This window comes from Sinocyclocheilus anshuiensis, unplaced genomic scaffold (genome assembly GCF_001515605.1).
Source record: "Sinocyclocheilus anshuiensis isolate Anshui unplaced genomic scaffold, SAMN03320099.WGS_v1.1 scaffold708, whole genome shotgun sequence".
Lineage (NCBI taxonomy): Eukaryota > Metazoa > Chordata > Actinopteri > Cypriniformes > Cyprinidae > Sinocyclocheilus > Sinocyclocheilus anshuiensis.
Window position 1 is genome coordinate 3,144,986 of NW_015555881.1, and position 25,867 is coordinate 3,170,852.

Consider the following 25,867-nt stretch of genomic DNA (forward strand, 5'->3'; position numbering starts at 1 on the left):
TTCTTAACAATTTAACACATCCTTGCTGAATAAAAGTTTTAATTTCTTTCAAATAAAGAAAGAAAAAAAATGTACTGACCTCAGACTTTTGAACTGTAGTGTATATTGTTAGAAAAGATTTCTATTTTAAATAAATGCTCTTATTTTTAACATTTTATTCATCAAAGAATCCTGAAAAAAGTATCACAGGTTCCAAAAACAATATGAAGCAGCAACAGTTTCCAGCTCTGATAATAAATCAGCATATTAGAATGATTTCTGAAGATCATGTGACACTGAAGATGCTGAAAATTCAGCTGGGCATCACAGAAATAAATTACATTTTAATGTATATTAAAATAGAAAAATGTTATTTTACATCATAATAATTTTTCACAATATTACATTTTTTCCTGTATTTTTGATCAAATAAACGCAGCCTTGACGAGCAGAAGACACTCCTGTAAAAACATTAAAAATCGTTCTGATCCCAAACTTTTGAACAGTAGTGTGTGTATATAAGGATGTTTTTAAAATGTTGTTTGGAAACTTTAAGGGAACGTTCCATTTTATCATTTTGCAAACATTATGGGAACATTACTTTTAAATGTTATCTGAACATTGAGAACCCAAATAATTTTATTAAAGACCAGACAATTCTGAACAAATGTTTTATTAATGTTCCTGGAAGAACATTTGTTCGGAATTTTGAATGTTCTGTGAACATTCTGAAACAAGCACTAATAATGTTTAAAAAAACATTAGATGAAGGTTCAACTAAAATGTTTACTGTAAGAAATGTTCTGTAAATGATGTATAAATAACATTATTAAAGAACAAACAATGTTCTCTGAATGTTCTGAAACAAGTATCGATAACGTTTAAGAAACATATGAATGCACACACACACACACACACACACACACACACACACACACACACACACAGAGTTGTGTTTGATCAGCAGTAGATGGCGCTGTTCACTCACAGACTCACGGAAACACGAGCAGTGTGCACCATTCCACTCCAAGCCTCCATTACTGAGGCTCCTCTATCAAAACATGAGCTGTTTAACACGCAAAATTCACAAACTACGGTCTGTGTGCTTATTTTAAGCTCTGAGGTTTTACTAAAAGCACATCATTTAGCTGCAGGGTCTCGATCTTTAGCATTTTCCAAAGTGGTGCCATCATTTCTGCTGGTTAAACGCCACTACTGCATGGGCCCAAATACATGAAAACTGCAGGATTAACAGAATAGTATAGCCTATGTTTATTCTCATATCTAGAAAGCAATTTCAGATTGGAACGCTGGAATTTAGTCAGAAAAATCCTCAAGGAATACGTATGGATTCAAGGAATTGGAATTCATAATTTGAAACAAATCCTAAAGGAATTTAATGGGATCAATAAGAATCCTATAAGAAGCAAATAAGATCCTATGGATAAACGGAACCCTTATTCTTCAGGAAATCCTATTTAGGATTAGGATCCTTTAGGATAATGATACAAGATTCTATTAGCACTCAAATGATTCTTACTAATTAATATAGGATTTCTATCCTTTAGGATTGGTTTCAAATTACAATGAAAAATCCCAAAATCCATAATCATTCCTTTAGGACTTTTCGACTAGCATCCTAATGCTGCACTGTTTTACTTTTTTAGAAATTCATGAATCATTCGTCAAAAGCTAACAGAGAATGTTCTCAGAACGTTCTGGAAAGGTTTTGTCAAAGTTCTTCCAGTAACGTTAATAGAACATTCGTTCAAAATGATCTGGTCTTTAATAATGTTCTCAAAACATTAATTTATAAATTGTTCATGGAGCCTTTTTTTCCTGAAATGTTTTAGTTGAACGTTCGACTAGCATTTTTTAAAATGTAATTAATTGTTTCAGAATATTGAGAGAACATTCAAAAGTAACATTTCCATAATGTTTGCACAATGATAAAATGGAACATTCGCATAATCAAGAAAAAACATTTAAAAGAGATGTTTTGAATGTTCAGAGAAATTAAAAAAAAAAAAACTTCTTATAATAATTATATATGATAAGAATAATTTTCTCAAAATGTTAGCACAAAAGCATTATTTATACATCGTTCACAGAACCTTTTTTTAAACATTTTTGTTGGATGTTCAACTAAGCTTTTTTAAATGTAACTACTTGTTTCAGGATGTTTAGAGAAACATTCAAAAGTAACACTTCCATAAGGTTTCAAAATAATAAAATGGAACGTTCTCATAACCAATAATTTTTTTGTTTAAACATTTAAAAAAAACTGTACATTTTGAACACTCAGAGAACATTCAGAAATAACGTTTTCATAACATTATAGCATAACATTCTTAGAACATATTTGTTGTTAGCTGGGTCAGTTGTCTTTGTTGTGCACGAGGCAGCTGTACTTTCTCTTTTTGTTCTCTCTAGTAAAATAAAGGATCAATGTTTACTTCCTAAACCCAGCTCTCTTTACGAGGCCCTGATGGCTTTCTGTTCAGTGCTGCTCTGGATAAAAGCTCCAGACTGCTGCTTTTGTAGAGCAGTGAATTTCCCCGTCATCATTTGGTATTCTGCTTACTGCGGCCGAAAGAATCACACACACACACACACACACACACACACACACACACACACACACACACACACACACACACACACACAGAGAGAGAGAGAGAGAGAGAGAGAGACACAATCTCAGCCGTCAATGGGTGTCCACGCAACACTGACTCCATCAGGACGGGATCTCATGGCGCTTTACAGTGCGATCAAAAAAGCAATTATATTATTCAAAGGGATTTACCATTTCCATGATGGGAGAAGGGTGTCAACTTTGGGCTTTTCTAAAAGGGGTAGAGTTCAATCAATCCGATCAATACCTCAGGTTTCCCAGGCCTTTCATCAAACGGGTAAGAGCTGCTCTCACACTGCTGGTTTATCTTTCCTTGTTGGCAAATGTAAATCAATGTGTGTGCGAGGAAACGTCCAGTGGAACGGTCCTAACCGCACCGCCGTCGTTCACTCGTATCTGAACGCTTTCCGCGTTGCCCTAAAAGACCCCGCCGTATGAAATCGATCAGTTCTTGCCAGTATTGAGTATCGGCTTACACCTTCAGTAATTAATGAGGAGCTCAAAGACCAGCCTGTTTCATCACCCTATATACTGTATTCAATCAGATGTACTGGAATTTTATTTAAAGTATAAAAATTCCTAAAGGAATGCTAGTGATGTTTAATGGAATAATTTGGTAGCACTACCAAATACATCAAATAAAAATCTATTAAAATGTACTAATCTTTTTTTAATTGCACTGGAGGAACTGAAATTTGAACAAAAAAAAATTATAATAATAAAATGAAAAATGTAATCTCTGTTTGTTGTGAAAAACATTAAGCAAATGCATGGAGATTTACAAAAAACAACAACAATAATACATAAACTAAAAATACAATTGCTAATAATTGCTAATGGAATGTGTATCATAACATGGAAACAATACTAAAATAAATAAATAAATAAATCAAATAAAAAATACACTAAGATGCTTCAAGATTCTTTATGGATTCTTCAACAATTCTTATGTGCAATAAAAACAAATTGGTCAAGAAAATAAATCAGATGGTATTTGGCCATATTATTATTATTATTTTTTTTTTTTTGTGAATTTTCAGCAATTATATTATAATATATTAATGTATTGACTATTGATAGACCCAATAAATCTCATTTGTCCTTTTAGGACTGGATCCAAATACCATTAGCATTCCTGAAGGATTTTTTGACCTTTAAATGTATTTATATTCACTGATATCATCTAAAATCAGTGCCACATTTTTACATCTGTTTCAAGTGACTAACTCTGGCTCCGTACATATTTTTCTATCACCTGGAAAAATAGCGCAACAAAAACAAAGACAAATGTTTTTTAGCAGCAGGAACACACACGTTAAACATATTAACATCAGCCCACACGGCCTACATGACGTCAGCGGATACGGAAAGTCTTTTCAAAGTTAGAGCACAGCATTACATTTTACTGCAATAACATGCACTGATGAATCACTGACTCTAAAACCGGGAACGGAAATTTGCATTAAGATGGCAGATTTCACTTTGACTGCAGTCTTCACATCACACACAGTAGTTTTACTCTGCCAGTTCTCTCTGTACAGTACATTATGTGCCATGACTTCACAAAAACAACCGCTCTCTGATCACCACTGAATTATACATGCACATGCAGCTGAAGCTCATTTCTGAAGACAAACGCAGAAAACCCTGAGATCAGATGGTTTGTGTGATCTTAAAAATGCAAGAAAAATCCATACTGAGAATTAGTGATGGGTTGAGTGCAGATATCTAGAGAGAGATTTACACAAACTCTTATTTTACAATATTTACACAAAATGTATTGACTAGGCTGTCGGTATATATCAGGATTATTATAGTTAACTGAAACTAAAACTAAAACCATTAAAACATTTTGTTACTTGAAATAAAATAAAACCTAAAAACATAAACCTATTTTATTTCAGCAAGTTGCCAAAAACACTTAAATGGCAAAAACACACAAGAAAATTACTGAAACATTAAATTACTAAAACATTAAATAATGAAAACAACAAATAAAACCTTTAATTCAAAATATTAATAAAAACTATAATAGTATCTCAATATACTAAAATAACACTGATATGATATTTTGATATATAAATATATTGATATATAAATATGATGTATAGATATATATAAAAAAAATATACATCAATTAATCAGCCTGGTTAATATCACTCTATCACTAATTATATGTCAAAGGTTGATTTGAAACTAGTACATGCAAATTTCTGAAACTAGTTTAAATAAAAATGACTCAACTTTTGTTAAAAGCTTAAGCACTTGTAATGCCTTTTGTGAATTCAAGTTGTCACATGCATCTTACAGTCCTCAGATTTGCATGAGGGAGAAAAAGCGAGAGATACAGTACAAAGAAAGAGAGAAATGGAGAGCGAGGGGGGAGGTGGGTGACATCAGATCAATATTTCGCCACAAAACACGATCAGTAATGATGTTTTCACTTGTTCGCTGAAACCTCCCCATAACAGATGAGAGAAATCACTTTTTTAAAATTCGGCTAGTGTTTCATACTCTCACTGTCGTGTGATCTCTCGTGCGAACGCCAAGACGCTCAAATGCTTCCGATCTCAATATCAACCATTTTCTAAGCACACGCTCTTCTGGAAGTGGCCTGTGTGTGTGTGTGTGTGTGTGTGTGTGTGAGTGTGTGTTAGAGCGAGAGGACGTGCTAAATGCATTATGCTGTAGTCTTGCACTTAGCTGTGTCATTCTATGCATGTGCGGATATCCTTAATGTGAAGACTGGACACCTCGCCGAGAGATGGAGGAGGGGAAGCGAAACTGAGAGAGAGAGAGAGAGACATAGTCATGTGTTCTCTGCAGTGGATCATCTCGCTTTGGCCAGAACTAAATACAGTAACCCCAAAATCATTTCTTCACATGCATCACAATTAGGGTTGCAAAAAGGTGACACATTTCCAGTAAATTTCGGAAACATTCCAGAAATTTTGGAAACTTTCCAGGATTTTTTGGAATATTCCAGGGATTTTTGGAAACTTTCCGGAAATTTACAGGACATTTGCCACCCCTTTGCAACCCTAATCACAATTATAAAGATATCAAGTATATATGTGCATGTATGAAATATTACAGGATCTGTTCTCCATTAAATGTCTTTTAATCTACTGGTGTTTTGGTGATTTTAGAACTATTGTTTTATCATTTCAAACCGTACCGTTAAGTATTTTGTTTGTAAATTGTGTTTGTGCATCTTTCTTTACAAATAAACAACACTTGCTATTATATTTGATATCTAATGCAATGACATTCAGACGATTTTAGTTGATTTTCAGTTGATTAATCACAGTACATTAAGACAATTGTTTTGTATTAAATGTTTCTAATATGTTTAAACATGCAAGTGAGGCGGTATGTAATTAAAATTGCACTCATTTGCAAGTAATTCCAGAAAATAAATCTGAATGCTGGATAAAGCCAGGTTCAAAATTCTTGTTTGATTTTGTTGATATATTAGTGTTAAAAGTTTTTATAGAGTGGATTTTGGATATCTCTTTTTATCGCTCCAAAAATCTGAAAATACTGTCAACAGTCAGAATACATTTTTGCCATGTTTTTATGAATAAAATGTTATATAAATCAGTGTGAATGATATATGAACAAACCCTTCAGTAAAATCCTTCAGAATATAGACAGGAATAAAACTGTAAAGTTTGGTGTATGTAAGTGCTGCTGAAGTGGAGAAAGAAACTCATGGCTTTTAAAAATATGCATTTTAACCATGTTTTTAGATATAAAATGTTATATAAATCAGTGTGAATTATATATGAGCAAACCCCTCAGTAAAATCCTTCAGAATATAGAGAGGAATAAAACTGTAAAGTTTGGTGTATGTAAGTGCTGCTGAAGTGGAGAAAAAACTTTAAAGATATGTATTGAAATTGAAATCTACAGACGCAAATAGATAAAGTGCAATAAAATTAAAACTTAAATGTGTATCTTGGATGTTTTCTTTCCATTGTCTGAAAGAAGATATGTTATGGAAGCAAAACAGCCCAAAATCTCAAAAATGACCAGTACATGGAAAGGAAAAAAAAAACTGGTTTTGCCTGTAGTGTCCAGATACTTTCCGAGTTACTGTATCTCTTAATCTCCATGAGGAACAGAACAAATGTTCTCTGATCAAGTGAATAAAAGGTCAGAGTTCATCTAGGTCTGAAATGATGACATCAGCGGTTCAAAGGTTTGTTACCAGACAGAAACATCAGCACACTGATAGAGCCTATCAGAACGCTCACAAACGGTGTGTTGAAACAATGCTGATGAGGTAACACTCGTCAACAACATCAGCCAACGATTCAATCAGCTTCACAAACACACTGAATGCTTACAAATGCACAAAAGTGCCACAGATAAATAAGCAACACTGATTACTTAGAAAGGTATTTTTGTTCATATCATATCTTTGTTTGGCAAGAAACAACCTGTCTTAAGAGTACACAAATCCTGATTGCATCACATCCTAAAATGAAGATTCTGTCATTATTTATACAACCTTCATGCCAATCCAAACCCATAAGACTTTTTCATCCTTAAAACATAAAAGCAGATATGCATGCAGCTCTTTTCCAAACAAAAAGAGTAAAAGACATTTACTGTCTCCATTTAACAGCTCCAGTAATAACCAGAAACACTCTAAATCATACCATCATATGAACGTTTTTATAGTACTTCATGGCTTTCTGGAGCTTGACAGATATGACTATGAACTGTTGTAAGCAAAAGAGTTTCATAAAGATTCAGGATTTCTCCTTTTGCATTATAAGGAAATTATTCCTGAAGTTTAGGAATGGGTTTGATTACCAGGGAATGCAATGCAATGATCTGCCAAATGCATAAATATAAATGCACAAAATTATAGCAAATGTGTTTGGAATGACATGTAGATGAATAAATTATGGCAGAAGTTGTTATCTGTTCCTCTAACAAAAGCTCTATTTAAAAGAACATAAGATCCAACTGTAAATAATGGCTGTGTTTTATTAGGTAAGCTCTTATCAGCTTCGGTCCTCTAGAAAAGCAAACATGAACCTTTCTCTTTCCTCATAGCTGAAGTTAAAATTTGCCTATTCTTTCTGCAGACTTAGAGACGATGAATAAACTGAAGAATAAACTTTTTACATGGTTTACATGGAATAAACTTTATCATGCTGCACACACAAGGCAATTAATATCATTCATCTGTGGATGACTAACATGAAAAGTATAAAACCCAAATAAAAAGAAAAACTGACAGACCAATGAATCCCCCACAGACTCGCTCCATAAAAACATGTTTTCGCTCACCGTTCGCTTACTGACAGCAGCATCACGGGCCGTTTTGTGGGGCTGAGAGACCAAAAACTTTGCCCTTTGCTCAGGCCGGTGCTGACGGCGATCCCCCAATCACGAGACATTTCAGCCTGACACAGAGATAATCACATCACTTCACCTCAAAACTAAAAAACAACCTGCTACTGCATGAATGCACGCTTCAGAGATCTGTGCTAGAAGATACATATGAGGAGGAAAATATCTGGGATTTAAACATGGAAATACAGTTTTAGGATTTTGACAATTTTAAAACAAAGCAGTTCTGACATAAAATGTAATGTTTATTAAAAATTATTATGCCGGTATAATTTGCAATGACAAATGTTGAATTAATTTAGAATTTAGAAGCATTTTTAGACTTTTAGCCCCAATGTACTGTATATTAGCTGAATATCATTGGACTGATTAAAACAGGACTAAAGGAAATATGTGGCAAAAATGTAAGACTTATACAATTAAAATCTTTTTCAAATGATCTGAACTGTTCAGAGAGCAAAAGATGAGAATAGAAATAAATAGAAATAAAAACACCAAACCATAGAGAATATTAATGTCTCTAGAATACAGATCTGTGTGAGTTTGAACCACAATTAAACATATTCAAAGTCTACCTAATTTAGATAATTTAATGTCTAGAATAATAAAGCATAATTGGTAAAACTTTACAATAGTTAATGCATGAACTAACAGTGTGCAATATTTTTTACAACATTTATTAATCTTTGTTTTTCTTTTTGTTCGTGTTATTTCAGAGTGCGTTAACTAATGTTAACAAACACGAAAAGTGTTTGTAAATGTTTAAATTAAGTGCTGCAGAAGTATTGTTCATTCTTAGTTCATGTTAACTAATGTTAACAAATGAAGTAAGGTGTCAATCTTAACAACATAACAGGCAATGCTGTTTTTTCATAATATGATGCTAGGACATCTTCCATAAGATTGGAATAGACTGTGGAAAAGCAGCTTGACCACAAAAACAAGAGTAGGCTATCTGATAAATCAGTCGGCCAATCATATTTCTGCCGGGATTATTTCACTCTCTTGGCCCGTGTTCCACACTTATTGGGTTGAGGAGAGAATCTCATCACTAAAAGGTCCCTCAAAGCACCGCAAAGCCATTATAATTATCTGGATTCGCAAGACACACGCTTCGCCTGGTCTTTGTGTGAAGGTCACCAAGCGCATCCTTTTAAAGCCGGCCTCTTCCACACAGAGCCAGAGTGATTAAACATCCTGCTAAAATCCTCTGGAAAACATCTACGCTTGGCTATGCGTTGATTCCGCGTCTCATCCGGGCGGCTTCATCAGCTTTAATGATCCTTTTAAACAAGCAAGGCGAGTGCGGCTCAGAATAGCCCGCCAGGAGTCTTTTTAGCACGGAGTCAGTCGGCTTGCTGGGAATGTTCTTCCAGCGTCAGCTTTACTGGAACAAGTCCGGATCGGGTTCCAGATCAATGCGAACTGGGTGCACACGTTTATGTTATTGTTGCCAACATTAATGCCCTTTTAATCTTTAAAAGATTACCCGGATCGATCCGCCGTCGTTCAGCAACACATATTTGTTTGAGAAAGTGACATAACTCACACACATTACCGAACGACAGGACGAAAATAAACAGCAGAGCTGGCCTGGGATTTTGATCTCTTTGTCCTGGTTCTGCCCTTTGACAAGTGCAGAAAACAACACACCGACAACATGATGCCTGATTGGCCCAGCGTTAAAAATATGCTAATCTTGCTGATATGTAGCCTATATATATATATATCTTTGCTTTAATTTTTCATTAAAATCTTAAAGTCATTCATACATCTGATTACACAACCTAATCATAACAGAATACATATAGATATTCTAACTAGTCACTGACCGATATATCGGCCAGGCCAGGTCATTTGGAGTCTACTAAGCACTACAAAATTGATAGTGCGCAATTGCTATTTTCAAGAGAATTTCATATTATGCAATAAAAATGTATAATTTCACAAGGATTTAAATTTGCATATACATCTGCATTGTCACTGACATCATCATCGGCCAACATGTTCTCTAGATATCGGTATCGCATTGAACATTAAAAACCCATATCGGCCGACCGCTTCTGTAATATACTGTGCTGTCCAAATATATGACGTTGATAATTTAGTATTTTTTCATGCAAATGTGGAAATAAATAATATTTTACAATGGTGTCCAAATGGCACAGACCACACTGAAAATTTAGTATTTTTTTCATGCAAACATGAAAATAAATCAAAATATACAATGGTGTCCAAATGTCTGAGACCACAATTAAAATTTGTGATTTTTTTATATGCAAACCTGGAATTAAATAATATGCACTGGTCTCCAAATGTCCGAGACCTCATCGACAGTCTAGGATATTTTCATGCAAACCTGGAAATAAATAACTTTTGGATGCTAAAAAAATGCAAATGATGTCAAAATGAAGAAAGATTTGAGTTGTTGCAATATTTCTAGGATCAAATGTCAATAAATGTGTGTCGCTGATCATGTGACTCTTGTACAGATGGTCAGATTTCCTAAAGATGCTCAAGATGCTCTTACATGATGGAGAACATTTTTCCATGTTTTTTCCAACTTTTCACTCAGATTGTTTTCTGTCAATATATTTTGTAAATAAATAATTTGTATTAAATTACAAAAATGCATGTGCTCTCAGACTTTCAGACCCCATTGTTTATCTAAAGACATTTCATATCTTCCCTGTCCTGCCCTGTCTGTCTTCAATTGGAAAGTGAAATAGTCATTGCAGAAGCCCAAATCAGAAGAGACGTCTCTCAGAATGCGGTCTGGCATGGGTTGGTGGTATATTTATCCATCTCCAGTGCTCTTATTTACGGGCCGGGACCCCGTGTTCCTCCAGCACTGGCTCTTTTTCAATCTCCTCTGTCCTGATTCGTATAACAGCGCTTGTCCCCTTTGATCATTTACTTAATAAAGTTGTTTGTCTGTGGCGGACGGCACAGGCCGAGGTTTGTCTCGATGGCTGATTGCCTGCACCGTGTGACTGGAATGAGGTCCAGTCAGACGTCACGTTTGATTTGACTAAATTAATAGTGCAAAGACAGGCTCGTTTTCTCCTGTGACATCAGGCACCAGCACCGCTATGCTTAAAGAAGACGAATAAGTCATTAAATCTGTATGTATACCTTCAAGTATGAGTATACGAAGAGGTTCAGAAATCCTTTTTATTTTTATATTAAATTAGTCATTCTAAATGACATTATCAGCATAACAATTTAAGTAAAACATTTAATTAAATGACTTTAATGTCAAGTTGGACTCTAAAAGTGCAAAACCTGAAGATCATAATTTAAGAACAAACAGCGTCTTCAATCAAAGCAAGAAAATCTGTCCGTCTGTACACTTATTACTTACATTAGTCACCTAAAATAGTGTACAATCAGAAATATTACTTATTATCATAACTACTATATGTATGACATTTTCCACAAGACTTTGTCTATATGCAGTTCAAATACTGTTAAATAGAATATTATCAGATAATATATATTTGGTGATTTTTGGACCCCACTGTAGGCCTATATTAAATTAATTTCTAAGTATCTGAATCTAAAGTCAGTTCAGCATTTTAAAAATAAAGATTTTTTTTACTGGCACTAATGTTTTTTAAATCCATGGAATATTTCATTCGACAAAATCTAAAGGTTCTTTAAAAATTTTAAATGTTCTTCACACTAAGAAAGAACAATTCTTTTAAGAACTAAAGGTTCGTTAGGGAAGCAAAAACAGTTCCTCTGTGGCATCGCTGAGATACAAAATAAAGGTTTTAAAAGGGGTTAAGATTCCAGCTCTGAGTCAACATTTACATGCATTAAATTCAAGCATGAAAACAAAACATGAGTGATTCTCTCTGAGTCAGGCGTTTCTGATGTCACGACGTGCAACTCCTCTATTTTAGCTTCACTGTTTGTGTCTCTTTCACATTCTTTCTCCAAAACGCGGAACAAAAGGCAGGTGCCGGGCTGCACATCTCTGCCTGTTTAACCCAAGACAAGGTGACGTTTTGTGCGTTGAGCTGAGGGTCACGCAGAGATTCCTATCAATAATTCATCGAGCCACCGCAGCCTCTGGTCTTCTTTTCAATTCCCCTGCAGATCACATAATACCTTCCCCCCAACCCAAAGCCATCTGTGAAACCAGAGCCCTGCAGGGAAACAGCATTAAAGCGCCTACGCCAACATCTCAAAGCACAGTTCTGCTTAAAATCGCATTCTTGATGAAAGAAAATGCATTTGTTTGCTTGGCAAAACCATCACCTTCTGTGGCTGCTCATACAGTGCATTTCATTAGCTGAATGCATGATATTCAAAGAATCGATGATGGCATGTTTTGATAAAGATGCTCATGTTTTGGTATGTGATTTAACAGCTCAAACGCACGCTCCTTCTCCAAATCTTTTGTTGACAGTCAAATGCATAGTTCTTTAAGCAAAAGATGTACAGTTTGTGTGTTTTCCTCAGCAGAAGTTAATGCACAGGCTCGCGCAGGTGCTGCACAATGCATGAGGCATCAGAGCTGTCCATTATTTCAGTGAATAATTGTGCATCACCCTACAAATTAAAAATCGATACGGACCAAGCTTTTATTTTAATGCACTGATAGGATGCTATTCAACAACAGGACACCGTCTCTGACACCTCAAACGCCAAACTGCAAAATTCAAGTCTTGCTTTTTCTTCAGCCGAACAAAGGAAAAGGGGTCCTGCACCGCCCATCGCTAGAGGGGGCAACAAGCCTGATGTAGAGGGGCTTGTAATTACCAACACATCCCTATTCAGCACCTCTGAAAGCGTTTTTTTTTTCACCGAGATTGAAACGGCTCTTACACAGCATGCACTTGCACCATTTTTTAGATGTTTTAAAGTAAATAAACAATAGAAAGAAAAAAACTAACAAGTGGTGGTGCAATAGAGTGTTTCACTCAGGACGCTTGTAAAATGAATTAAAATCGCGCACAATTAAGGTTCGCACGCGCCCTAAAGTCTAAACGGACACAGGAGATGTTCAAAAGCAGATACCTTGTCTTACCTGCAAGCCGAAGGGCCGACATCCTCTGAAACTCGGGCTCCTGTAACCACTTCCACATGCGGCGAAAGGTTTCGCGGCCGGACTTGAGTTTACTCCAGGGTTTGGGGTTCCGCAGCAGGTCGGAGAGCGTGCCCTGCGAGCGGCACAGCACCCGCTGCGCGAAGATGGCCTGCGGGATGCTGTAGCGCTTGAGCTCGGCCGTGATGCGCTGCGCTACTTCCCTCGTGTTGATCTCTTCCAGCTGACCCGAGCCGGAGCCCGGCGCTCCAGAGGAGGAGGAGGAGGAGAGCGGTCTGTCCCGGTTGGAAGCCAACACGGGCCCGTGGGATTGAGGGTGGCCCGGGTGCCCGCCATGGTGCATCCCGTTGAGGTGCGGCATCATGCCCGCCGCGGGGCCACCGAGGCCTCTGGAGAGGTGCTGGTCCCCTCTGGCCAGCATGGCAGTGTGCGCGTCGAAGTTGGAGCTCAGCATCTTGTCGTGGCTGTGCGCGCCGTAGTTGTGGAGCGTCTGCTGCGCGTTGTGGATGGAGCCCAAGCCGTTGCCCAGAGGGGACAAACTCTGCCCCATCCCGCTCATGTCTTTGTGGTAGGGGCTGTAGAGGTTGTTCATGGCTGGTAGAGTCCTCTCGTCCCGCATGAGGGTGAAGCTGCCGCTCACGTTCCCAGAGAGACGCTGGTGGTGGTGATGGTGGTGATGGTGCGGATGGTGGAATTTGTCGGACACGGTGGAAATCGGCGGCAGGGGCTGCAGAGGGGTCAGCGTGGTGTAGGTACCGCTCATCCCGGATGGGGAGGTGTCGCACGGCATGCTCATGGCGTGATGGAGCGGCAGCGACAGCTCGGGACGGTACTCTCCTCCACCGCCGCCGTCCAGAATCGAAGCCATACTGGAGACCATCGCGGAGCGCGACGGCGCCACGGTCAGATCCTGGTGTATCCGCAAGGAAGCCCCCGGGTTGCGGTTGTGATGGGGGCTGTGGCCGCTCATCAAGTCCTGCTCAAGGCTTACACCGTGTAGGCTGCAAATGTCCATTGTCATCTCCGGGTTCATGGCGTACGCATCCAAATCCTTGGCCAGGCATCGATAGGCGTTATAGGCAGTCTTCATTCAGTCCATTGATTTATGCCCAGCTTTGTGCCAGGGATGGGTTTCTCTCCGTATTTGTTTTTATTTATTTGATTTTTTTTCCTCTCCGAAGGCCTCTCGGGTTTTTTTTCTCCCTTTTTTAATAAATAAAAAACACCGACCTCTATCAGACGGGCCAGTGCTGATTTCTCCCCATGTCCGAGCCCTCTACTCCTCCTGCGTCTTCTGTTTGGGCAGCTTGAGGTGCTCGGGGTGGGCTTGCTCCGCGCGCACCCGACCCTGCTGAAAGGGGAGGAGATTTCGCCTTGATTGACGCGCCGGCGGTGCAATCGCGTTCCTCGCGCGCGAGCCTGTGGCCAGTCGCTGACGCTTCCACGAGACCGTTCGGAGTCGCTGCCTTTGCATCTGGAATCTCGCGTCAGAGGGTCGCTTCACCGGCGCAGCAAACGGATCGTTTATCCGGCTCATCCTCTACAAAACAACGCAAAAATATAACCACATGAACAGGTATATTCAAAATCCTGCAATTCAACTGTACAACCTCCGGAAAAAAGAACATCTTTGTACCTTATTTACCCCTAAACACCACATATTAGTACCTAAAGTGTACACATTTTGGAAAACTAAAAAAAAAAATTGAGTGCAAAATAGAATTTTCAAGTCACATTCTAATGTTCTATTTATACTCTTCATTGTGCCTATGGGAAAATTAGTGTATATTTTTGTTTTTATATGCCTTTCCTTCTATCTATCTATCTATCTATCTATCTATCTATCTATCTATCTATCTATCTATATATATAACAGTCAGATTTCATAATTTTAAACACTGAAGAACTGTACATATGCTTAAATATCAAAAGTATGTCCGCGTCTTCTGCGAATCTAACACTTCCTCATTACACACGTTACATTAATATTTAAAAGATTAATTATGCATATTAATTCTGGGGCCTGTAAATATAAATGCACAAACAGTAAATACGAGCCGATCATTCTCTCAAATTTTGCGAGGCTTCATTGTTTCCAAACACACATTTACACCGTGCAGTGCAAGTCTTCTAGACAAACAAAAAAAGCATACTTTGTAATTTTAGTAAGCATGTTCGTTTTAAACCTCAAACCCTATCCTTCTCGCAAGAGTTACTCTAAATCGATCAATCCACTTGCACAGTAACTTCTTTCACGCGCAGTGTGGCTTGCAGTGATTCAGAAGGAACAGATTTCTCGAATGCCGGTTGCTATTTTGTTTGGAGGATGCGCAGATGTCGCTTTTGTTTAAAGCGACTGTAATTAAGGATGAGCGACAGAAGTCTGAAAAGCGTGACCTATTTTTCTTTTGATCAGCTGTCAGAGGAGGAGCAGGAGGTGCAGGGGGCCCAGTGTCCTCCACAAGCCTCTCCCCGGTCTTTCAGCTGCCACAAATTGAGGAAAAGTGTCTGTATACCTGCCGAGATTCAGTGTCGGACACACACGAGTTTGATTCGTGCTCTGGTGTTCTGCGAGAGCTTTGTGCTGCTTTGCTTTCGGCACACTAATGCGAAGAATCACTGACTGAAAAAGGCCCTTTTTCATGTCAAAGAAAATCGATATTTGAAAGAGAGAGAGAAACAGAGAGAGAGTTCCAACGTGGAATTTGTTTTCTTTCTAAATACATATAATAGTCTAAACCTCAAGCTCACTTTACCAGCTTTAAACTCAAACGCAAATCCACAAACGTCCAGTCTTATAAAAGAACGGGTTTTATTATACTAGTTCCATTTAGAAGAGTTTGTGTTTTTATTATATATTATTTAACAGTACTTTTTTAATTACGCTTTTATAGAACCTAAAAACACTTTTTTTTTTACATCTAGACAAAAATCACCAAAGCGCATGAAGACAGAAAATATGCCTATTACATGTTCTGTAAAATATTTTCTAAGAAAGAAAGAAAAAGAGAGAAAAAAGCCAAAATTGCCAAAACTTTCTGAGCCACTTTAATTTGATTAATAGAGTAAATCTGATTCATGAAATTGGAAAATGGAGTAGAAATTATTATTTAAAAAAAAAATGTTTTTCATAGTTAAATGGCTAGAAACAGATGATGAACACATTTTTTGCTAATAGTCAATTCATATTTACAGGCCTATGCAGACAAACCCAAAATGATCAAATATTAGCCTGTCAGTGTATGACAAAAATGATAATTAATAAAATGTTTATCAACATACACCTAATAAAACAGTTCAAAGTGAAAAAAAAAAGAAAATCTGGTGCTATTTAAACCTATTTTCTTAATAGTTTAGGTTATTTAAAATGCAAAACGATTTATTTCTGTGAAATCTGATCTGATGATTGCTGATTGCAGTATCAAGCTGATAAATAACTACTCTGATTAATGTTTGTGCTTCACACAATAAAACACTGAAACTAACAAAAAGCATGAATTTAGATTAGGCTTACTGTAACAAAACGCGTTGGTTTCAGGGCAACCGTACAGTTGTGATGAGATTAACTCATCTTGTGTTCATCTGAATGGATTAGGTGTAGCCTAAATGAAACACACTTCAGTTTGTTATTATATGATGATCATGATGCATAAGTTCTTCTTTCAAGCTAAAAGCTGAAGAGGCCCGAGTTTCTGTCGCTCTCCGGCCATCTGCTGTGTAAGTGCAGCACTATTGATCAGAATCAATGCGCCTCGGACCCCGTGATGCTGCTGATGCGTCTGAATTATGTCTTATACGAACTGAAAAATTCAACCAGTGTTTTTGCTATTAAAGCCGTTTAATATTTTTATTGCGGCGCAGCTGCAAATATGACAACACACTGTTTGGTTTCGGCGAACATAAAATGTTAACCTTCTGTAATAAAACACTTTTTGGTTGTATTTTTTTACTTGTGCAGTCGTGAGGTTTGTTTTCTGATATTCTCGATCATTTGTGCATATTTAAAATGTGATTTACTTGAGTGGACAGCATGAAGAAACATGTGCAGCCTTTATCAAATGATAAATGAGATTTTTAGAGAAGCATGTCATTATACATTATTTTTCTCATTCTGGGATTTTTTTTTTCTTTCTTTTTACAAAATAGGCCTATCAATATAACAATAACTGATGTCAAGCAAAACAATAAAAACCTGGTCAGTGTTTTATAAAATGATTATTGTTTTACGATGTATTATTTGTTGCATATTAGTATTATGTGAAATTTTACTTTAAAATGCAGATGATTTTAATGCAAAATAAACGTCCAGCATCTCAAGGGGCCTCCACATCTGTAGATATAGACAAAACTAAACTAAAACAAGAGATTTGAAAGTGCTGTGGTGAGTTTATATGTCAGAAAGACTTTCAGAAAACGTCACAGGTTCACACACACACACACACACACACACACACACACACACTGGTTTGCATTTCTATCTTTTGCTCAGGACCACAGAAACAGTGTTCTGTACAATCATGTTTATGTCACTGCTGATTGGCATCAGATAGTCTGAGATGACAAACCAAATCATATTCATTTACTGAATAATCCCAGAGCCTAAATTAAACAGCTTCTAATCAACAAAAAAATCAGTTTTTGTTCTTTGCAGCCAGCAGACCACTCTCACTGTTCACATTTAATCTATTATATAAAATGCAAAATCCTTTCCATTGCATATCTTACAGCAAAAGCTTTTGTTTAGCTACATTTGACATTATTATTATTATTATCATAAATATTATAGTACCATTAATTTACAGAGACGTTTGGAGTCTCAAAATCATCATGAATTATAAAAGAAGAAAATGTGCAAAACCTTCAGGAACAGAGAAAGGAAAGCGAATGTGCTGCTTTTCCTTTTTCCTCCCAAATTGATTTTCTATGAATCACGAACACAAGAAACACAAAACGGCAGAAATGTGCAGCGCAAAAATGAAATGACACTAACCAAGCCTCCGCTTTAACACAAGACTTAGACAAAGAACCTGTCCTGTACTGTAAGAGGACGACGCTCGTCTGTCTGTCTGCAGGTCTGTGCTGAAACACAGAGAAAAGACAGTATAGAGATGAATGCTATTCTACAGATCTGACGGCACTGAAAAATCACTGCAGGTTTGACCTGAAACAACCGTTTCTGATCCTAAACTTACAGACAAAAACATTGTCTATTCATTGGTCAGTTTTGAGATTTTGGGCTATTTAGCTTTTCATAAAATGTTTTGTTCAGACTAGTGGAAGGAAAATATCCAAAATACACATTTAAATGTGTATTTGACTGCGCTTTATCTATCTGCGTCTGTAGATTTCAATTACAATCCATATCTTTTTATTTCTCTCTATATTCTGAAGGTTTGTTCATATTTCATTCACACTGATTTATACAACATTTTCTTTCTAAAAACATGGTCAAACTGCATTTGTTTTCTGTCTGTTGACAGCATTTTCTGATTTATGATAAAAAGAGAAATCCATAATCCCTCTATAAAACCTCAAAATCAAACAAGAATTTTGAACCAGACTTTATGCATTGTTTAGATTTATCTTTTGGAAATTTGTGCAAATTAGTGCGTATTTAATTAGACAATGCCTGATTTACATACTTATAACATTTCAGAAAGATGGTGATACAAAAAGTGTGTGCAATTCTTAATGCAATCAATCAACTGGGGAAGTATGCTGATGTCCGTTAGTTAACATTTTATGCATTAAAAATTACTTTCAGTACAGTAACTTACAGTCAGGTGAATTCAGTCAAATCAATTTTGTTAATTTACTTGAAAAGTTAAACGATATCACAAAGTAAAATTGGTAACACTGGTAACAACAACGTTTGATTTTAATAATGCATTAGTAAATGTTGAAATGAACATTAACTAAGATTATTAAATGCTGTAGAAGTATTGTTCATGCTTAGTTCATGTTAACAAATACAGTTAACTAATGAACCTTATTGTAAAGTGTTACTGTAAATTTTAAGCTATTTATAGCTAGAAACACAACTGTATTTATTATTATTATTATTATAAATGTCCATTTAAAAAAAAAAACACCAAAAACAGTCAATAACCTAAAAATACACATAAAAACCACTGGTGCATAGAATAAAAAATAAAAAAAAAATCTAAATTTTCTGCAAACAGTAAGTGAAAGAGCTAAAGCACAGATGCCCAAAACAGAGCCGTGATGACATTTATTTATTTATTTTCTTTTTCTTTTTAATGTTATTAACACACTACGTGTACAGCACTTACATATCATTGCTCTTTTGTTGGTTTGATTGCTTCAGTTTGTAAGTCGCTTTGGATAAAAGCATCTGCTAAATGACTAATTGTAAATTTATTTTTTATTTTTTTGCACTGATATGTAAAACACAATATAAGTGAATTTGATTAAAAAATACTTAAAAAAATGTTATTTCAATTTTAGTCGAATTATTTAAGTTTTTAAAAATGTAACAGATTTTAATATAATATAGTTGAATGTAATGCAACATTTCAATCGAGCTTGATTTTTTTGTACTAAAACGTTTGCGCACCTCTAATCTAAAGAGATGAAGCCGTCATCCTGTTTAAACTTTGACCCCTCTTTTTAGGAACAAAGGTCAAAGGTCAAAGAAGACACGAGAGCCACACGCTCTGACAGCAGGACACAGAAAACAAACTCACTTGAACATAACACTTTTAAACAATGTGTGTTTATCTATATTAACACAGAGAAACTGGTGACTATAGATCTGATCGTGTCTGTGTGTGTGTGTGTGTGTGTGTGTGTGTGCGTGTGAGTATGAGTGCGTGTGTGTGTGTGTGTGTGAGTGTGCATGCGTGCGTGTGTGTGCGTGCGTGCGTGCGAGAGTGTGTGTGTGTGAGTGTCAGTGTGTGTGTGTGTGTGTGTGTGTGTGTGTGTGTGTGAGTGTGAGTGTGTGTGAGTGAGTGTGTGTGTATAACACTTTTAAACAATGTGTGTTTATCTACATTAACACAGAGAAACTGGTGACTATAGATCTAATCGTTTTGTGTTGCCATGTTTTAACGGCGAAGCAATTTCATGTATGCATGAAGTGCATTATGGGATAGGCCATTATGACATTACAATATAAAAAAGGATGTTTTTCCTGTAACGGTGATCAATGTTTCCTCTTCCTCTGCATATGGATTATCAATAACATATCGCCCCTGTTGTTGCTTTTAATTGACGTTTGTGTTTTAAATCATGTTCAGATGAACATTTCTCCTTAAACATCATCCCGCGACGTTCTTTAATGGTGAAGTATTGAACTTTCCTCACCATATAACCCAGATTTATGACAACTGTAAACAAAACATGGCTAAAATTATTGCTTAAGGAATATATCTGACGGCCATTAGACTGTCAATCGCAGCATCCGCCGATAAATCTGTTTTAAGAGCCGGACAGAGAAGAACAAACTGAACACAGACTAAATAAATCAAATTGTTACAATTGTTAATTTGTAACAGTTTAATAACGTGACACACGTCTGATGTCTGAAACGGAAGTTTATTTGTTCGCTCGTCATGGAAACGTCAACAGGAACTTCGTTCTGTGTTTATAATCAAACTGATCACACATTAAAAGAATATGAAAATAACACTCAGTGTTCGCTTCTCTGCTCTGAATTAGTTTCACTTAAAACTCTCTTAAATGATTCTTGTGAAAGTCAAGATCTGACATTACAATCGAAAGACATTCAGAAGACGGAAACAAAGACAGATACAATCAAAAGAAGTCGGTATTATCAAAATAACTGCATTCAACGTTCAAAAAGAGCCCCCAACGATCTCTGGGAGTGTTGTGTTCAATCTGAGAAATTATTTACAGATGATGTCTGTACGGTACAGAACGAAAGAGAGAAGAAAAGATTCCCAACAAGTGTCATGGAAAATACATCAACATGAAAACATCAATGAAAAAAAATATAGAAATAAATCAAATGCAGAAAACGTCCATACAGCATATTGTTTTTCAATAGTTACTTCTCATAGGCTGCATTTATTTGATAAAAAATACTGTAAAATAGTGAAATATTATTACTATTTAAAACAGCTGTTTTCTATGTGAATATCTGTTAAACTGTAATTTATTTCTGTGATGCGCAGCTGCATTTTCAGCATCATTACTCCAGTCTTCAGTGTCACATGATCTTCAGAAATCATTCTAATATGCTGATTTGCTGCTCGAGAAACATTTCTGATTATTATCAATGTTGAAAACACTAATATTTCTGTGGAAACGGTGACACATTTTATTTTTCACGATTCACAGATGAATAGAAAAGTTCAAAAGAACAGCGTTTATTTGAAATTGAAATCTTTTCTAACATTATAAATGTCTTTACTGTCACTTTTGATCGATTTAATGCATCCTTGATTAATAAAAGTATTAATTTCTTTTTAAAAACGTTCCTGAACCCAAACTTTATATATATATATATATAAAACTCAAGATATCAAAACATAACATTGTTGCTCTGGAGCATTAATATTAGTGTGAGCAATAATATCACAATTAAGTTTGGATGTGAACACTTTTACAATGTTTTGCATACTTTTCAAATTAATTTGTATTACTATTTCATAATAATGTCTTTACCGCCACTTTTGATCAATTTAACGCATCCTTGTCTGAACATAAGTATTAATTTCTTAAAAAAGCAGTTATATACACACACACGAAATCATCAAAACATAACATTCTTGAAATAATACTATTAGAGAAATAACATCACTACAAAGTTTGGATGTGAAGGCTTTTATATTTTGGAAAACATTTTTAAAATGTTTTTTGCATACTTTTAAAATGTATTTTAGAGTGAAAACAAAAACTTTGCATGGGAAGAAGAAATCATGATCCGCTCTTTGGTAAAAGTTGTTCAGACTGTTTTTGGGTGTTAAATACGGTGGCCGAGAGAGCTCAACGCGCTGCAACTTAAGAAAACACATGCAAGTTAAAGGCTCTTAACATTCATTTGCTTTTTAGCAAAAACGTGATGATTTTACACTTCTCTATGTTTCTAAGTATATGCATCACACACTGAAAAAGAAACGACTCTAAGGATTTGCATTTGCATTTTAGCCCAAACAGTGGTCAATATAATGTATAATTTATGCTGGATAACTATAAAACATAATTAAACGCAATACAAATAATGATTATAAAGAAGCTTCTGCTGCGTTTCATTGAATGAAGTTTCAGAAACTTCTGCATTCGGTTCAGTCTTACCCATACGGCAAAAAATAAATTTTTTTCTGGACAAAATACATTTTAAATGTATGCTAAATATGTTGTAAACAGCGAAGCACAATGAGATATATTTTTGAAATTGAAAATATGCTTACTTTTAATTTTTTTAATTAAAATGTTATAGAGAACAAATAAAGTTTTCATCATGGAGGGCAAAATATATTTTTAAATGCATTTTAAAAATATATATATACACTTTTAAAATATATTTTCAAAAATATAACAAAAATGGCCAAAACATATATGTATTTTGGTAGAAAATATATTTAGGTAAATATATTTTGAAACATATTAGCACGTATATTTTTTTGCCATTTTTTAAATATTTTTAAATATATTTAAAAATACGTTTAAAAATATATTTTTGGCCGTATGGGAATAGGATAGGAAACAAACAACTCTAGCGTATTCTTTAGCAATACATATATAATGTTTTTATATTATCATCTATAAAACAAAATGCTGCAAGAGAGGAATAAATGTTAAAGACGACGTGACACCTGGTTTTCAGCACGCACAGAAATAATAAACATTCATGAACACATGAATCACACATAAAATGGCATCATTCATAAACTATATTATATGTAAAGTAAACACTGATATTTCTGCAGCCCTCACGAGCCAATCACAGCATCTCCTTGAGGAAGCCCCGCCCATCTGATTGATTGACACAGGCTGTGTCCAATTAAACGCTCTGATTAGTAGACTTAACCATGTGTGTGTATATAATAATTCAACAACATAAGCTAGTAATCCAGCCTTGACTCGGCATGCAGAAAATAAGTGCCGTCTTTGCCCTTCTATTTACAAAACTAGACTTTCTGAAGAAAAACGTGACAAAAGTCGTGTTGTGCATCATTGCCAGGGTGTTTCTAAGCGGTTGCTAGGGTGTTGTCAATGGTTGCTAGGTGGTTATTTACTCAAGTCCACCTTATCTTCTGGTCTGTAGATAAATACTCAAAAGAACAGCATTATATTCAGTAATATTTGCATTATATTCCAGTTATATTGTAAAATGATGCTGTTTTGATCAATTGAATTGATAAAAGCTTTGAGCAGATACAGCTTTACAAGAATATTTCATTCCTTAACATTAGTTAATCGTATTAGTTAACATGGACTAACAATAATACATTACTAAAATCAAATGAATTAATAATACTAATAGTAATAATTTTATTTAACAGACATGCCCATACAGCAAAGAACAAAACTATTTATTTTCTGGCTAAATATATATGTTGTAAACAGTGAAACTCAATAAAATATATTTTTGAAAATTAAAATATATATATATGCTTAGTTTCAACCTTCATATACCAAAATATATTTCAAAATGTATTTTAGGGTCAAAAAATACATTTGCAAATATATTTCCATTCGATCAATTCAAATGTTCAAACGTGTTATAGACAACAATTAAAGTTTTTCTTTAAACGTATTGTATGTAAATGTATTTTCTTGGACTGAAATATATGGAGGGCAAAATACGGTATATTTAAAAATATATATTTATAGTTTTAAAATATACTTTCTAAAAATGGCCCAAAAAAATATATATATTTTTGGCCATTTTTTTGTATATTTTAAAATATATTTAAAATTAATTAATTAATTGATTGATTGATAAATTTTTACGTAAATATATTTTGAAATTATTATTATTATTTGGCCATTTTTTGGTATATTTTGAAATATATTTTTTAAATATTTATTTTTTTTGCCGTATGGATGAGCTAACATTAACCAACAATGAACATTTGAATTTTTATTAACTAAGGCTAAAAAATCCTGTAGCGAATGTGTTAGTTGATGTTAGTTAATGCATTAACTAATGTTACCTTATTGTAAAGTGTCACCAACTTTCCCTTCGATCGCTGATCACCTCGATACTAACACTGATATCATTAGTTACCAATAACACCACTGAGCTCATGTCGACAGTTGTAGAAATAAAATCCACAGCAATCACAACAAGCGTCCATTAGCGGAACCCAACGACCCTGCATCCTGACCGCTGACCCCTGACCCTGACCTCTGACCTCAGGCGCAGTGGGAGAGGCTGAGTTTGAGGACGCCGTCTGCGTGCATCTTGAAGAGCAGTTTGAACTCGGTGGGCAGCTGGTGCGACTCCTGCCACTTGGTGGTGAACTTGGTGCCCTTCTTGTCGTAGTAATGGTAGGGCAGCTCTTTGCCCGTGTTGGGGTCCCAGCCGAAGGGCCAGAATCCGTACAGATGCACCTGTTCACACAGAGACGAGGCCAGCGTGAACATCAGGATCCCTGTGCTCAGACGCTTCGGGGAAAGCTGCTTCGTCTTCCAATACCTGCAGACAGCAAGAGCGGACACTTCTGTTTGTGTCATTTGTGACCCTGGAGCACAAAAGCAGTCATAAGGGTACATTTTTTATATACAAAGATATGTATATATATAAAATACAATTGGAAATAGGATTAACCAAATCAATAAGTGTGTATTAGCTCAGTCTTCAATTCTATTAGTAGATCTGATGAGCATTTGGGTGGATCTTACAAAACCTGTGATTTTGATTTTTGATTTTTTAAGTAATTTATTTATTTATTTATTTTTTGCCTTAAGGTACATATCATAATGTCAACAATATAATTGTTACATATTACAATATAAACCATTAAATATAAAACCTCTTTTTCCATTTATTTTTTTAAATTTTAAACAAGAATAAAAGGCATAATTCTGAAATGATGTCACAATGAAAAAAAAAAGTGAATGGTCCTAAAATAAGGCTTAATTTTCTTATAAAACCTATCTATCTATCTATCTACCTCTCTATCTATCTATCTATCTGTCTGTCTGTCTGTCTACCTCTATCTATCTATCTATCTGTCTGTCTGTCTGTCTATCTATCTGTCTATCTATCTATCCATTCATCCATTCATTCAAACACAAAAACCTTTTTTTTGTAATACATGTGAATTTTTCTAATACCCTTTATAAAATTATATTATTATATTAATAGATTTTATATTTACCAAACAATGAATATAAAACCTCATTATTCATTTATTTATTTTTTCATACATTTTTTGCATTAAAGTAATTATCATATTGTCAGCAACAACTTTTTATTTATTTATTTTATTTTAGTATTATTATTTTGTTTGTTTTTTGAAATATGACCTGGGCATGATTATGTGAGATTTTAGTAATTTAGGTAAAGCCTAACGTCTCAGGCTGATCTCAGCTGTTATATTACCTGTGAACACTGTCACCAAAACCTTTGCCAAACTTCAGCTTTATGTGAATAGTGAATTAAGACAAATATCCTCATATAAAGTTAATGGCTGTAAACCAGCACACACTGAATAGCGTTTACCCAGAAACCCTCGGGAAACAAAACTAATGCGTTTCACCCAAAGTGGCACATGTGTCTGCAGGAAAACAGTGCCAAAACACCCATGAAGGTCATCAGCTCCTGTGTGTGTGTGTGTGTGTGTGTGTGTGTGTGTGTGTGTGTGTGTGTGTGTGTGTTGAGGTGTCTCGCT

The 25,867-nt window shown here is 35.5% G+C and overlaps 2 protein-coding genes across 3 annotated transcripts in view; both read right to left on the reverse strand.

The window, feature by feature from the left end:
* The window catches only part of LOC107675766 (one cut domain family member 2), a 21,899-nt gene extending 7,556 nt beyond the window's left edge, over positions 1–14,343 (reverse strand). Inside the window, exon 1 of one of the 2 annotated variants that reach the window (XM_016470200.1) lies at positions 13,023–14,343. In XM_016470200.1, coding sequence (XP_016325686.1) covers positions 13,023–14,130 — 1,108 coding nt within the window. In that variant the 5' untranslated portion in view covers positions 14,131–14,343. Of the gene's footprint in view, positions 1–13,012 lie in introns of both variants that reach the window. The other variant, XM_016470201.1, reaches the window with a different exon arrangement.
* Positions 14,344–24,071: 9,728 nt separating this feature from the next.
* The window catches only part of LOC107675723 (sia-alpha-2,3-Gal-beta-1,4-GlcNAc-R:alpha 2,8-sialyltransferase-like), a 14,133-nt gene continuing 12,337 nt past the window's right edge, over positions 24,072–25,867 (reverse strand). The window contains exon 4 of the mRNA XM_016470135.1: positions 24,072–24,669. Coding sequence (XP_016325621.1) covers positions 24,387–24,669 — 283 coding nt within the window. The 3' untranslated portion in view covers positions 24,072–24,386. The remainder of the gene's footprint in view (positions 24,670–25,867) is intronic.